The sequence below is a fragment of the Struthio camelus genome, chromosome 3 (genome assembly GCF_040807025.1).
Source record: "Struthio camelus isolate bStrCam1 chromosome 3, bStrCam1.hap1, whole genome shotgun sequence".
Taxonomy (NCBI): Eukaryota; Metazoa; Chordata; class Aves; order Struthioniformes; family Struthionidae; genus Struthio; species Struthio camelus.
The window spans coordinates 61,472,207-61,488,288 of NC_090944.1; the positions used below are offsets into that span (position 1 = coordinate 61,472,207).

The 16,082-nt window shown below is 39.7% G+C and overlaps 1 protein-coding gene across 2 annotated transcripts in view; it reads right to left on the reverse strand.

The window, feature by feature from the left end:
• LAMA4 (laminin subunit alpha 4) overlaps positions 1–16,082 on the reverse strand; it is a 109,035-nt gene that overhangs the window by 15,316 nt on the left and 77,637 nt on the right. For both annotated transcript variants that reach the window (XM_009682494.2, XM_009682493.2), the window contains exons 19-27: positions 14,766–14,939; positions 13,650–13,792; positions 13,154–13,316; positions 10,857–10,990; positions 9,519–9,690; positions 7,199–7,330; positions 5,967–6,109; positions 2,364–2,499; positions 1,135–1,272 (exon numbers count right to left, since the gene is read on the reverse strand). In XM_009682494.2, the coding sequence (XP_009680789.2) occupies positions 1,135–1,272; positions 2,364–2,499; positions 5,967–6,109; positions 7,199–7,330; positions 9,519–9,690; positions 10,857–10,990; positions 13,154–13,316; positions 13,650–13,792; positions 14,766–14,939 (1,335 nt within the window). The remainder of the gene's footprint in view (positions 1–1,134; positions 1,273–2,363; positions 2,500–5,966; positions 6,110–7,198; positions 7,331–9,518; positions 9,691–10,856; positions 10,991–13,153; positions 13,317–13,649; positions 13,793–14,765; positions 14,940–16,082) is intronic.

Below are 16,082 nucleotides of genomic sequence, written 5' to 3' on the forward strand. Positions count from 1 at the left end.
CTTAGAGAGATGATTTGCTATCTGGGTCAGGCATATGGGATCACAGCCCCCATATAACAGGAGTATTATCTGTTCCATTAGAACAAGCGTTGTCACTGCACAGTCACAGGAATCATGCTGCCTGATTCTGTAATGTGCTAAATAGCTGAACTTCCATTTGTTAAATACCGCACTTGGCATCTCACAGGCTTAGAGCTTTTGAGTTGAAACCAGAAGTGATGTGTAAGGTGATAAAAGTAAACCCTTTATTACATTCCAGGCTCTGTCTCATTTATGCAAGTAGCTTGGATAACTGATGTGGTTACTCATTTCAATTTATGATAATACCCCAGGCTGTAAAATACAAGAGTTGAGGGGTGGATATAGTCCTCATACAGCCTTCTCTGCTGCATTGCTGGTAATCTTCTGCAAGGATGGCAGAAGAGACCTTTATGGGTGGTAGCAACTGGTCCCTCCATCAGAGCTTATGCTTGCTGCAGAGGTAAGTCTGAGCCTTCAGGTTCTTAGAATCCCCCCTGCCCACTCACCAGTTTGGGAGCGTGCCGATCTCTCACCGAGAGGAGCAGTTAGGGCAGCCTGTTGCCCATAACTGCAAGGAGCCATTCTAGAACACAGTTTTACCCAGTCATTCATGAAGGTTTAAGTACTATCTGGTAGTAGCTCTCTGACTGATTTCTGTCAACTCAGCACTGCTGAGAATACCATCCCGCTAATCCAAACAAGCTCTCTCTCATGCAGCATGGCTTCCAGAGATTGTCTCCGGGAGGAAAATATCAGCCCGTTAATATTATTTATGCTCTGATAGCACCTACAGGTCCAAATCGGGATTGCAGTGCTGCTGAGCACACTGCAAGATCCATTTTCCATTTCTGCCCTGTGGATTTTATTGAGCATGAATGGATGCATGTTAATTCCAGGCTCAAATCCTCTTCTTGGCATCAAACTAATGTCTAGGCATAGCTGGATTTCATCTGTAGATCGAATGCAAGCTGTAAAAATGCGGCCATCACCGAATGCTTTTATATTCTAGACTGCTTTTTCCATTGTTAAAACATGAAGTGAAAAATTCCATTATTCCCCTAGTATTCTGGGAAACAATCCAAGGATAAAATAACTAAAGAAAAGCATACTCACTCCTTCAGAATAATAGAAGAGCAACCCATTGGGCTGCAATGTTCGGAAATTAAAGCCTCCTTCAAATTCACCAAAGAGCGATGCTTTTTGGCTTGATGCAATGAAGCTTTCTCCGTTGAAATATGCTTTGCGGGACATCTGCATATTAAATAAAGTTACAAGTATGCTGTAGAAAACATTTTTAATAATAAAAAATGAGACTATTTCTCTTAAAGAGGCAGTTATTTCAGTTCTTTTATAAATATTTTCTGCTTGGCCTAACCTAATTTAGATAGACTGCCCCTTGCATGCTATGAAAATATTAATAAAGTGTAGCCATTTAGACTGTGCAAGCCAAACAGTTCTCAATTTCTTTACGGACTCCAGCGCTCATCCTAGGTCTGCTGATGCTAATGAGTGTGAAGACTAGAAACAGAGGGGGCTAAAGCCCCTCTGTCAGCAGTGTAGCGCTTAGTCACCATCACAGCATGAGATGTGTTAGTTTGCATGCTGCACTGAGGGCTGATACTGGGGGATGGGGGGGTCTGTAGTCCTCAACCTCAGAAGGAAAACCAGGCCTGAGGTAGGACAAATTGCTGCTAGTTTCCTACTTTACAGAGGATGACACTGTGTAATGAATTCTACAAGTGGTGGGCGTCTTCATCTTCACAGACAGCATGGCTTTGGATAGGCACGCCCACAGGATAAAAACTGAACAGAGTTTGGAATTACCGATCTTGTATCGTAATGAGTAAACGATGAATGATGGAGGGGATCTGAAAAGAAATGGCAGTTCCCTCAGTGCTGGTGCAGTTAAACTGTGTTTCACAAAGTAGAGCTGGACTGACCTAAGGGGAGAACTCATTTGGAAGGTCAGTATCTTGCTGTCTTTTTCATGTCATACATCTGTATTAGGAAGTGTTTGAGGACAATTCTCTTTGTTTCATAAAGAAAAATTGAATTACTATGGAATATTTGCTTTTCAGAATACAGAACATGGCCTATGTCAGATCCAGCCTTCACTTTGCAATCTCAGTTATCAGAAGAATGTCAAGTAAAACACCTAGTGCTGCATTTCAGAATGAAAATTGGATAGTTTGTCAGCAGACTAAGTAAAAAAATCACAATCAATGCATTGTAGTTTCCTTAGTTAAAGACTTTTCCTTTCCATTATTTGGAGTAATATCAAGCTTGTGGTTGTATCCATTACCAAAATTTTGTTGTTAGCTCATGCATGGTGTTATGCTTACCAGTGAGTCCTCTGGGCACCCATAGCTGATTCCAAGGGTTCCTGGTTCTTCTAACAAGTTGAAATCCTTCTTCTGGAACTGGAAACCCTTCATGCAGCCTTTAAAGCCAACACTTCCTGCCAGATGTGAGCTGATGCTGTTGGAAAACAGTGTCAAACAGTTAAATAATCCCTGCCCTCCTGGGTATACTTTTATGGCCAAAGGGTTCTAAAAAATACTTGGAACAGCCTCAGTCATTTGCCTCACTAGACCCTAGTTTCTACATCTTTACGTAAAGCAACTATTTAACCATATTATGTGTTATGATGCATCAAGATAATGAGAATATGAGAAATCAGAAAGGAGACCCATATGAAATAACTTTAGCAAGTTAACAGTAGATACTGAAATTAAAGAACATATTTTTAAGCAGATTTCTACCCGCTTAACGATGAAAATCAGGGGATTTTTATCTCCACTTTTTACTATTCTAGGAAAGTTATATTTTAGTTTTCCTCTCTTGCTTCTATTGGCAATCTATCTCCCTCTCTCAGAAAGCAGCTGGATCTCTGTTTCATAACAAATAATAGTAACAGAGGTCAAGGAAGTAAGAGTAAATTCTGACTGCTGGTGAATGGCTTCATATAGCTGTAAATGAGAGCAGTGGGTGGGCTTCCTGAATCCTTTTAACGTCAAGCTTGAGGTAGATAGTACAGCAGCGTATCCCAGCTGCTCCTGCTCACTGAGTTTTCCTGCTGAACCCCTCACTAAGATAGCACAACCTCACGGCACGGGGCAAACATCATCAAATTTATCCTCAGAATATTCCTGTTGCGTGGTGAAAAAGGAGAAACGTGCCTGAGATCCACAGAGAGTCTGTGGTAGAGCCAGGAAATGTCATGAGATCTGCTGGGTCCCAGCCCAGGAGATAACCAGGGAACAAATACACTGAAGGAGTGAATGTGAACTAATCCCGAGTTTTGACCTGGCTAATCTGTAGACAGTCTTTGCCCTTTCTGTACCACTTTAGCAGTGGGATTCTTCTCCTACTTCCCCTACTTCTTCTTCAACCTCAGTTGAGGTGATAGTGACAGTGTTGACATCTACTTCTGTACTAGTTTTCTATGATTTATCTCATTGTAAGGTCGAATTTGAAACGTGTCAGATGAATCAGGCTCTGGAAGTGCCTATTTTTCTACATTGGCTAAAACTGACTGTCAGGTGGAATAGCACAGATGTACATGACTGAAATTAGGGGAGAGGAGGAGCACTGTAGGGGCCTAATCTACTCCTCAGTAAAATCAGCAGGAAGGTTAAATCTACAGGAAGGCTCCTCTCCATTGGGATTTGGCTCAAGATGTGAGGTATCAGTCAATCAGTTTGAACTGTGATTGGCTGTGTGACTGGCTGGATACCGCAAATATACCTCTTTGTTAAATACCACCAACTTAAGGAACAACATTTTCTAGGAGCAATGGGAACTAAAGAGGATAGGTTTAAAACTAAAGAAAGGTTTCTTATGAATTTGTTCCTTATAGTTCCCAGCCCCCAGTGTTGCTAGCTGCCCTGAGTGCTTTGCTTTATGCACTGAATAAGGTGGGAGAAAAGTAACATGTTCCATGTCACTACTTCCAGTAGTTCCAGATTCATTTATTTGCGAAAAGGACAGTTGACAGGGGCAAGTGCTGTTGAGATGAGTGAAAATACACCGTTTTGGAAGAAAATTAAACTCCTTCTCTAAGACTCAGCTAATTCTTCCCTCTGTCCCCGTCCCCCAATGTCAGTCAAATGTAAATCTCTCTAGAAAAAGGGAGTATAAATATCAATAGAAGATGATTTAATTCTAATGCAGACTTATGTTCCTGATGCAAATGGAATGTTGTCACCAGTTTTGGACCATTTTGGACCATTTGGACTTTTTGTTGTCTACCCTTGCCGTGAGAGACAAAGCTGAGTACAATATCTAATGCACAGGTGTACCTATGCATAAATCATTTCATTAATACATTTTTACGTACTATAATTGATCACATTTTTGCAATGTCTACAGATTTTTTCTGATATCACCTATACCTTGAACAGCTATTTTTCCTGCTTTGAAAGTATTTTCCAGGTATTTTGCAGAATGACCGCAACCCACTTAGAAGACTCCTGGCATAATTTATGTGATTCATTGTGTATCTTACATTTGTGAACAAGTTTAATCTGCCAATGATTTAGGCATGTGCTGCACAGGTGCCTAAAATTCTAGGTCCTTCTGGACTTGTCCAGTTTTCCCTAGGCTTGATTAACCTTGACTGAAGTAGTTTTTACCATCCTTTGTTGTTTATAGATCATTACTGTATATATTCTGTATCAGCCTTAGCAGAGATCCTTGGGGCAGGTGCTGTGCATCTTTTATACTGAAAAAGCTGAAATGTGAAAACTGAAGAGTTACACTCTGTTGTATTTTCTCTGTCCTAGCTGCTTTCTAATACACTGGAGCTTTTCCCCCCTCCATCCCACCAGTTTTCTTAGTAGCCCCATGTGACAGACCTTTATGAGGAACTATTTTAAATTTTAAATTATATCAGCATAAATTATGTCAGCTATTTCTCCCTTGCCGTCATTTTGTTTGCATGTTCAAAGAAGGCATCACTTTTCTTTAGAGGAAGTTTGTCCTCATCATAAAAGCTTAATCTGTGTTCTATATCTGTGACATCATTATTTATTTATTGATTCAACCAGTTAACCTGACGGCAAAATACATTTTCAGGAGACTCAACAGTAATTCCTCAAAACTATTGCGCAACATTTGCTGTCTTCCATTTTTTTAATGTAGAGGGTATTTTAAAGAGAGACTGTTGTTGTTAACAGTCGTGACACTTAAATCGGCAGCCGGAGCCCTTCTCAAAAAGAGGGTTTAGCTGTCTGACCCAGGGAATGCATATTGCATGTCAGAACAGCATACCCTTCTTTAAGCATCTGACCTGTGTTCCCATGGTGTGACCCTAGTCCGGCGGGTTCCCATTTCAGGAAATGGGAGTTACACGGTCTGCTGAGATTAAGCTTGGCTTCTGTCAAATGGTATGATGGGAAAATGAGATTTTTTCTGTTCTTCCTTATATTTTCCCACAGCCATGCAAAGCAAGCTAACTTGAATCTGGAGAGAAACAGACTGATTAGAACTGAAGTGCACAGTAGGAAAAACACCATGTTTAGATTTGAAAATGCAATTGGTAAAGGGCTTTGATCCTTTAGCTAAGGCATTTCTATTTTGCAAAGATCACTTTTTGCAGTGTAAGGAGGAATAATGCTTCTATATAGTCATGTATGCTTTAAAGTGTCTCTTTATTTTAAAGAGGACAACAGTTTCTGCTACCCTTAGTGGAGCTAGACCAGCTTCATCAGAACTTAGCCATACTGAATCAAGTCTAATCCTTGGTCCTTCAGAGCTCTGAGATAGAATTAGAATAGTGCCTTAGAGGCTGTTTTACCTCTTAGGTGTAAGATACACAATGAATCATATAAGGTGTTGAGGCTGGGAAAAGGTTTTATTGTGAGCCACTGGGCACAAGTCATAAAACATAACTTAAATGTGGTGATTACTTGACAATAGTGATTGAATACTAGTTGTAAACCAACCTGGTCTGTAAGATCTCCGTAGGTGCTCCTCCAATGTAGATGTCTGTGAATGGCATTGCTGTTCTTTCGTTGTCCATGCTTTTTATATGTCTCCTATCTACTACCAAGATCATTTTCTTAGAATTGTGATATATAATAGAAATCTGAAAAACAAAACATGTACTTCAGTGTCCAAAATGCCATCTTTTGTAAATTGTCATGTTGGTTTTGCACAATTGATTGTATCTTTATGTTTTTAAACTTTAACAGTTATTCTCGTTTATCAGAAAAGTTGTTTGTGAATCAGGAGGAGCTGACAACAATTATTAGTAGGGAGCTTATTTTGATGTCCTAATTTCTCTAATGGCCAAAAAACCAGGATATTTCACTTGTGTCCAGACCCACCCAAAACTACCCCGTGTCAAATTCTACACTGAGACAAGCAAATCAGCTCCATTAACTTCAGAGTGTTTTCTTGATTTATCCAATAGGAAGTTATGGGCATACTTTTTTAAATACTTCTTTTATTGTCGAAGCGTAAAAGGCTTAATTCTGCTCGGTTTAAGCAGGTTTATCAGAACTGTAGCTTGGTAGATCAGACTGAATTTATGCTAAGTAAGCAGCAGGAGAGGCAAGCAGCTAAAGGGGGGGGGTTACTATCACTGCCACAGCTACACTGGTTTAAAGCAAATTCTCTTAAAACAAGGTACAACTTGATGTTTTTGATCTGCAAAGTCCCCAGATTACTGTGCATATATGAAAGATTGATAGCTGAATAATCTCTCTTTGACTAAAACGTGAAATGCAATAGTTCTTGCGATACAATGCATAACATCTAAGGTGGTCAAGTTAACAGTGACATGTTTTTAGTTGTAGGGAACTGTATGTTAGAAGGATGCAGTTTTTCTGGGTATAGTTTCATTTTTAATTGTAACACTTTTTCTCCTACATAAAGTGTCCTCTCCCTCTGCAGTCAGTAACCTCGCTAGTAATATTCAAAATCTGCCCACACGTGCCGATTTACCAGAAAGCAGGGAGAGCTTTCCCTCTCCACCCGACTGTGTTGGTGAGAGTGGCGTATGCTCTTTCATATGCAAGGCAGTTATGCAGTCTGCTGTTCTGCCCAGTCTACTGCATCTGCCACAGCCTGGCTCCTTGTCTTTGTGTTCTTTTAATCGGCTTTGGAGCAAACTATTGCAGCCTTGCAGCTGTTGGAGTTAGCCAAATCACTGTGACTGTAACCCCATCTCTACCTCATGAAATTTGGCATCGTTAATCTGTGCCTTCTTCATGGAATCCTCCAGGAGAACAGGACCAGTACTGAAGCCAAAGTCATACCGAAGGTACAAGAACCCATTGTGCATCTCTAGACTGAAGAACATACTCTGTATAAAACAAAACAGCAGTCAGAAAAGCACTATGATTGTTGTAGTGATATTAAAAAAAATAGTGTAATCAGAGTGTCTAATACGCGTTGTGAACAATGTGCTACTTGGAAGAGGCCTTTTTGTTTGTAAAACTAGAACACAGTTTTTTGGTTTTATATATATGGTTATATGTGTATTTGTAATATATGTGTATATACATGTATATACATATGAACACATAATTGTTTGATAAACAGCACTTATATGGTGGCTTGGTGAGCTGTTTGTCTATAGGAGTAGTATTTGATAGAACAGGTGTGTCAGTATTCTTTACCAGCAAAATATTCCTAATGTGGATACCTCTATGCATGGACAAAGTAAAACCACATACCCTGAATGAAAGAAGCTATACTGGTAAAAACAGTGTTTTGCTAGAATGGCTATATCTGCAGTAAAAGCTTCTGCCAGCACTGCTATGATAGCTAGGGAGCATATCTCTTCACAGCCCTGATCAGCACTGATATATTTGCTGAAGGCTGGGCAGTAGCTATGGTTTATTTGGTATCCTGAATTTGGTTTCAGCATTTCTGGACTGCTTCTTCCTCATGATTTGGCTTCTGTTCTGTGCATGGGTGACCTAAACTTTAGAAACAGGAGCTCTATTTTAGGAAATCTTCATGGAGCTGAATCTTCCTTGAGAAAGGAAGAGCAGAACTAGGAAATCAAGTTATACTTAAAATCAAGATCTGTAGCACAGAGTTAATCTCATTCCAAATCTGAACATAAAGAAGCAGAAAGTATGGTTTACAGCAGCTGTGGATCTGGGGTAAGGCTTTTAATGCTAATGTTTGCATTCTCTTCTGGTGTTACATGCTGTAAATGTCTACTGGAAATGTGGGAACAATAATTCTCAAAAAAATCTGCAAGCCAAGAATTACTGTCTCTGGCACTAATTATCTCACCCTCAGAAGTCATTACTTACAGTAGTAAAAGCAGGTTTTGATGCAGTCCTTTTTAATGAAACTGCAGCTTGCATTTTTCTTGAGTGGCTTAAACTTGAAAACGAAACAGGGAATAGATTCAGAGTATTTATGGGTTGTCCGTGCAGGACTGAGTAATGGGAGGCTGCTTACACAGTCCATCTGAAGGCATCTGTCAACAGAGATGACCTTCCATGGCTGACATCCAACTGAATCACAGTTTCCTCCATAACATACAAAGTGCATATACCACAGACAAATTTCTGTGATCTTCTGCGTGGAAAAAAATGACTGGTCTGCAATAGCACTGCTACACTTGGCAGAAACTGCTTAGTTCAGAACTTCCTAAGAGTGAAGGTTAGTGGTGGCATAGTATGCTGCAAAGCAAATTGTTCTCCAGCGACCTTTTTTGGAAGTTACCTTATGGCAAAAGCTAGAGAGTAATGCTTCTAATGAGAGTAGAATTCATTCTCTTCTAAATGCCCAGTGCAGTGATGCATGTAGCTGTGTAGAAATGTGCATGTCTGCAGATTGCATCTACGCATTAAATTGTTTTCTGTGGCTTTACTAGTTGTAATCCACACAGGACTTGGGAGTTCAATGTGGAGATATCCAAAGACAAAATATCTGAGTTTGTCTTCAGTTTATTGAAGCCTGAGGATATTTTTATGTAGACTGTACTTTCTTCAGACCCTTACAGAGTCTGAGTCACCCTCAAACTTCAGAAAAGCTGGTGATAATTTGGATTTCACCTTTTTTGGGGGGCTACTGTTTATTTTCAGTAACTAAAATAAATGTCAAACTCTAATACTCCTCCAAGACACAGTTATAAGGTGGCATCTACCACAAAGTGTCTGCTTTATGGGAACTACTTCAGGCAAATTTTGCATAGCTTTGACTGTACATTGACATTGAAATAAAAGTGCAAATATTGGGCTTAACTAGATTCCCTCTCAAAGTATCATCACAGTGGTATGAGTGCTTTGAAGTTCTGACTGTCTCTGCATGAGAGCAGAGTCCAGCTCAGGGCCTCAGCTTCCCACGGCCTGGGCACGGTATGTTCCAGTACTCTCCCAACATATATGTGCACCAGGTGAACACAAAATGTTTCCTCTTCTCTTGAGTGAAATCTTACGACATTTACTTCTGGTTTTCCATGACACTCCAGATACGGGAGAACGTGTTGTACTTATGAATAAAGGATATCAGCAGAGTTTGGTACTCACCCCATTAGCCATCAGTAGGATCAAGCCATTGTCTGTAGGTGTTCGAACTTCTATGTCAAACCGAGTCACTTGGCTGAATCTTCCCCTTCTCTCAATGTTTCTTGCCAAGGCATACCCAGAACCATCAAAGAAATAGCTTACAGCCCGGCTCTGAGTGAAAGCCAACTTATTTCTAGAAAAAACAAACAGAGAAGCAAAATTTGGCGTAGCTTCAGCACCAAGTCTCCCCATTTTAATTTGGGGAAATTTAAAGGGCTTTACAATTAAAATGCTTTCTTGAAATGTTCTGAACTGGTGCTTGTTCTTGGCAGCAGTGGGACTGTTGGCTTTTTTTTTCTACTTCTTTTTTGGATTTTTTCTTCTGAAAAATTATGGATAGCATTGGTGGAGCATTGACTCCACCATTAGATCCCACCCTTATCCTGTGGTGTATGTAGAGGACAGGAAAGTTCTTCTGTATATTCCCATGAAGTGGCAGGGCCACAACTCATCCTCATTACAAGGAGAGGTTTTCATATTAAGAGCTTCTCTGGCTTCTGCAGAAATCTACTCAAATTCTCCATGGCCTTTAACTGAGGATGTGCTCTGCTGGGGAGCCCAGGAGAGGTGGCCCACAGGCACTCTTCTGGAGAGCAGCAGCTTGTGCTCTCAGGACTGCTCCTGTGAGAATGACATGGGAAACAATCCTTTGCTCTAATCGCTTTGCTCTGCTCAATACCTCCTGCATTTCTCCCCAGTAAGAGCTGCAAGTTTTTTTCGCTCCTGGTTTATATAGACACTTAAATGCGGCGTAATCCCACTGCTGGGGTGAATGTTCCCCTCAGCTTTAAGGGCTGTATTTCCCAGTTTGATTGTGAGTGGCTTATCCGAGGAATGTCTTCTGTGGAAAGGTGACATCTTGACATCTATGCTGTTTTTGTTCACAAGGCATGGAAATGCACTCAAGTTTGCCACACCCCCTAGAGCTAACTGTGGCCATATCGCTTGCTGGGACAGGGTACAAGTCAGGAGTAGTCCTGCCCTTGGGCTAGCAGTGTGGATAATGAGGGAGTCTGGGCTGTGCCCCAGCTAACACACAGGGCAGACATGTGCCAAATTTCCGTTTTGAAGGCATAAGCAAGCTTGGGAGAAGGTTAATGTAGATAGGCAATAGCAAATAAATAAGTTCAACTTGTTGATGGGACTAGGAGTTTGAAGGGGCAAAGTTCTTTTTGGACAAGTCAATATCATCTTCAGATTTGCGTTCTGAAAAAAAGTATGAAATACTAGGACTTGCACTTTGTAGAAACTCAACAGGCTAACCAGAGCAGAGTAACTCTGGGACCATCTGTCTCCTACCTGGCACAAGGTGGCGATGTGGCGGTGTTCATGTTGTAGATGCGCTTGAAATTGTACAAGCTGATCACATCATCATTCAGGGTAGCCAGTTCCAGGCAGCCAATGAAGCCAGGTAGGTTTAAGCTAGGAGGGAGCTGTGCAGAGAGCAAAGATAGGCAGAAGGGGAAAGGTCACATTCTTTATTTGGGTGTCAAAAAACCATTTGTGCTTGGGGTTGCTCTTGTCTCTGAGCTCTTCATATTTTGAAATGAATGGGATGATGCTACCTTGGAGTATTCTTTGCAGTCCTTATCGGCATATGGCCATTTTGCTGTAAGTTAAAATGGGGTGCAGTGAGGACAACAGTTTAGGTAAGGCAACTGCAAACAAGAACTTTCGTTGTAGTTTCAAAGGGAGCACACTTGGTGGAGAAAGGGAAAAGAATTAAGATCTTGCTGTTACATGACTAATCCCAGATCTTGCTCGACGTATGGGACTCTCTCAATAGATATTTCCTGTCTAATGTATAGATATCCTCTTCTGCCTGAAAAATAATTTAACACCATGATGAAAGAGAGAGAAATGAGAAACCACTTAAAATAGAGGGCACTTCTATATCCTGCTAACTGTTTCAAATAATATCTACTGAGTATTAGCAGGATATAGAAACTTCTTCTTTTAACAAAGGTCACTGCAAATAGGATTTAAATAGCTGCATTAGTGAAAGGAAAATGTAAAAGAATAAAGCTGACAGAGCTAGTGGATCATTCTTTTATCCTTAAAATACTCTGCCCTGTGGAACAGGTGCGATATTAACACCCCTTATATACTTCATACTCTGATCACTGCCAGTAGCTTTTCCTTGTCCTCTAATTATTTCAATTTCGATTATAATAGAATAATAATAGCAATACAGAAATGCAGACCATATATATGCAGCTGTAAGAGAAAATGCATCTGCAGCATATTGCCTATGCTTTGGAAACTGATCATGTTTGCTTTTTTCTTTTGTTTCTTTTACTGTTCTGTTAAATTTTTTAAAGCATGAAACTTTCCGATGGTTGAGTGGTACATTTCATATTTACAAAATATATAATGATGAAGCAAAAACATTTAGCTTTTAGGAAAAAAACCACTGTATGTTAATAAATGAAAACATGAGGTATCTATTCCTACAGAAGAGCCCTATATGCTTGAATTGATGAATCCTGCTTCCCCCTTCTCCCTTGCCTTTCTCCTTCTCCCTTCTCCATTTTTCCTTCTCCCTTCTCCCTCTCCTTCCTCCTTCTCCTTCTCCTTCTCTTTTCCTCCTTTTTTCTCTGCTGTGCTCTGGATCAGACCTGGATGGCTGGATTATTTGCTTTTTTTTTGTGCAACTATTATTCAGTCTTCAGTCCTATCCCCAGGCAATCTGCATTGCATTCCCGGGGCTCAGTAATCCAAAATTTGAACCATGCTGTATATCTGGTGGGCATGGCATTGGAAAAGCTCAGGTATACATAAGCACATGGAGTTAATCTTTGTTTTTATATTGTTAGGAGGGCTGCTTGTGGAACAGTTGTTCAGCTTTTTAGCACCTGCTACAATGTGAGGAAGGGTAGCATCCTCTAAAGTCTTATCGTTCAGCCACGTCAATCTTTGGAGCAGAGATCATTCATAACAATTTATGACGCTGATCCTGAAAGAGGACCTGATATGTTTACAGAAGCAGGTAATTGGGGTGCTAATTCATGCTGACTGAATTGAGATGGATGTTGTTCACTAGGAACTAGACCGAAGCAACTGCCTCACACAAGTCTTCAGACATGTTTTACATGGGCAAGTCTTCATGCCGTTGTAAGGCTCAATTTTAACCAATGATAATTCACATTCAGATGGATCACTCTATTACTGTTTTGCCACACAGTGCTAATATTAGCAATACATTTTTTTTATTTTTGTGACAGCTGTAGAGGAAAAATTGTAAACGTCAAGGACTCATTAGCACTGGAAAAACCTGGTAGCCTGAACACTTTGTTATGCTGGGCTAATAGGCCTTAGTTTATGGCTACTACGTAATAGCCAACAAGCTTTTTCCGTTTTAGTACCTTTCAGAAAAACCTTAATGGCCACTAACATGAATCTGATCATCTTCTTACTGTATGACATGTGCTAGACAAAGTGGTAGTTTTGGCCATGGCTAGGAGATGTAGTCCCAGGATGAAAAATGACAGAACGTGGACATCGTATTTATTAGCAATTTCCGTGTTGTAAGGGGAGTCCCAGCAAGATAGGTTTATGTTATTTAAGTCTGAATATAGGGTATTTATCTGACCAACCTTAAAATCTGGAGGCACTCCGCCAACATAGAACACAGTATTTTCGGGTTCCAAATTCAGGAGAGAACCAGGACCGAGAACCTCTCCTTTTTTGATGAATTTTTCTTCAGCTGTGCTGCTAAGACTAGGCACAGTTAGAAACATTTTGCCATGTCTTCCAATCCTGTAGAGAGGAATTGGAGGAGAAGAAATTTTCATCTTGTTCATGTTTGCATTTGCAAGCTAGACTTTAAAAAAAAAAAAGCCCCCAATTCCAAGAAAGGTTTTTATTTCCCCATTAGAAGACTGGTAGTCTGGGAGGAGAGAAAGAGAAACTGTAGACACTTTCTCTTCCTCCTTATGGCCCCTTGGGTCCTGGTTCTTTAAAATCACTGGGAATTTCCATTTACTTCATCAGTAGTAGGACCAGACACTTAGACTACTGATGGACAGTTCTTTCTGTTTGATTTTTTCTATTAATTGCATGATTTTGGAGAAACGTACATTGGCACTTTACCTCTCAATTTTGATGATGCTGAAGTAAGAAGGCCAGGTGCTGACTGGCTTGGAGTCCAGCGGTATCTCCACGTCTTGGCCTCCCAAATTATAAATATACACAAGATTGTCATTCTTAATTGCAAGACCAATGTAATTTTTTGCCTAAAACAAACAGCAATGCAGAAAGATGTCAGAGCTACAACATTGAAAGAGATTTAATGCAGAAAGTAAAGGACAGGCTCTATTAGACAAAATGATGCCTTAATATATAACTGACGAGCAAAAGCTTCGTTCCCTAATTGCTTTGCTTCACCAGCTAGGACTGCACAGAAAAAATCTGTCCTCTGAAATTTTATCTCATATCCATTTTGATGGAGGTAAATAGAAAGTCATAAGATGTTTTCTGACTGAAATGTGTCATGTTTAATTGGAAGCTGTTCATCAGTATTTAGTGTGCAGTGCCATAGGTAGGGTATAGAAAGAAACATTTTGTCCAAAAGCCTAGGTATCATGCACTCTAATTAAATTTTCTGCCAAGAGGGGTTTCTTTCTAGAAAAGCTTAAAAAGAAAAGTCTTCCTCTTTACTCTTCTTGATTAATGGTTTACCAGGATTATACCTGGCTTCTGAGAGATGTGATTTTTCTTCTTTCAGGAACCAAAGTATAATAGTGGTCAAACAGCACTTACACCTGGTGGTGAGAGTATATGCCCTTTCTACGTGTTTCAAAGTAGTGATGTACAAGAGTATACAACAGCAGCAGCAGAAGACACAGGCAAAGAAATTGTCTTGTCTTGTGGACCTCTGAACCTAGAGATGTGGAATCTGCATTGGCAAGTATAGATCGCAACAGTGACAGTCTCAGCAGCAGCACACTGCATAGGCAAACTAATTTTGCTGCTTTAAAGGAATCCTTCATTGTTTGGGATGAGAAGTCTCAAGGACGGGAATCTCAGAAGCCCTTGCTCTTAGCATGTCACTAAATCAATGACCAGCATGAGTAAGACATATAGTAGGCACTTCTTATTTTGAGACATGGAGAAAAAGGTGAGAGGAAAAACCAAGAACAAATAACCTTCACAATGATTTCCACTTTTTCTTTTTTTATATAAAAATTAACTGTGTTATTCTCTTACATTTTTGTTTCCAAGGTACAAAACAAATCTGTCTGGAGATGCTGCCAGTTGTGGGTCATCTTTCTGAAGCTTTATGTACAAGCTCATGGAGGTGAAAGACTTCAGTTCTTCCAGGTTGATCTTTGGATTGACTTCAACAGCTGACTGACCTCCAAACATCATAGACACTTGGACCTGCAGTTGCAAGTGTGCTAAGTGAGACACATTATTGCTGCCTGGAGACATCACTTAAGGTAAACGTGCAAGAATACGTGGCCAGCAGCCTCTCTTACTACAAGAGTGAAATTGGCATCTACTGTATGTTTATCACAATCACTTATGGAAAACATTGTAAAGAAGATGAAGGGAATTCATTTTAAAATTAATTAAAATGCCTAATTAACTGCACTTAAGCATATTCTTAATGTAAATTAAATTTCAGTGGGACATAGACATATGCTTAGTTGAATCAGGGATACATCATTATGCATGGCACATAATAAAAATTTTACATAGCTATAAAACTTCTACCCCTAATTTATTTCTTTGCTTTGGAAGTAGCATGGCCAATTTTCTGTTCACGATTAATCCTGTTTTATTACTGAAATTACAGTGAAATATGTGAGATAGCAATCAAATTTTAAAAAATGTTCATTTTGATTCAGAATGCTTTAACGTAACTAAAGGAATATTTTCAGAGTTTAAGCAGTGTATGTTTGAGTGCTGAAATATGTTTAAAGAAAGATCAAGCACTGCGCGTGTACTGACTAAATTTTGCTTTTTTGAAGTGATGTATGTGCGCAGCATATTCCAACATTGTGAACATGTAATAGTAAAGTGCATTTTCTGCTTCTCTGAATCATCTCAAATACACTGTTTTAATTTTCAACCTCAGTGTTACTGTTATGGAAAAAATCCTTCAAATTTTGTCAATGTGTCAATGACAGTATTTTTCTCTATTAAATGTGTATGAGCCAGAGAGTCTTCTATCCCGCAGAAAATCAAAAGGAAAAAAAAGGAAATACTGTAAACTAACAAAGGTTTGCATTAAATTGCCGTAATTGCTACTGCTTGTAACTAATGTTGCCAGTTGAATAGTGAACGATTAGTTTCAGCTTTAAATGATTCTGCTACAATGACCATCATTAATAACGGTGCCAATTACTTAATTAAAGTTGCTACCACAGTAGCAACAGTCGACCAGGAATACCATGGCAATGTTAATTGCTTGCAAATAGCAACTGTAAAAAGTTTAATGACTGTCATAATACTGTGTTTATCCAGTTGCTGGGAGGAGATAATGTCAAGGTTTGGGTTACTAAGATAGACCAAGAAATT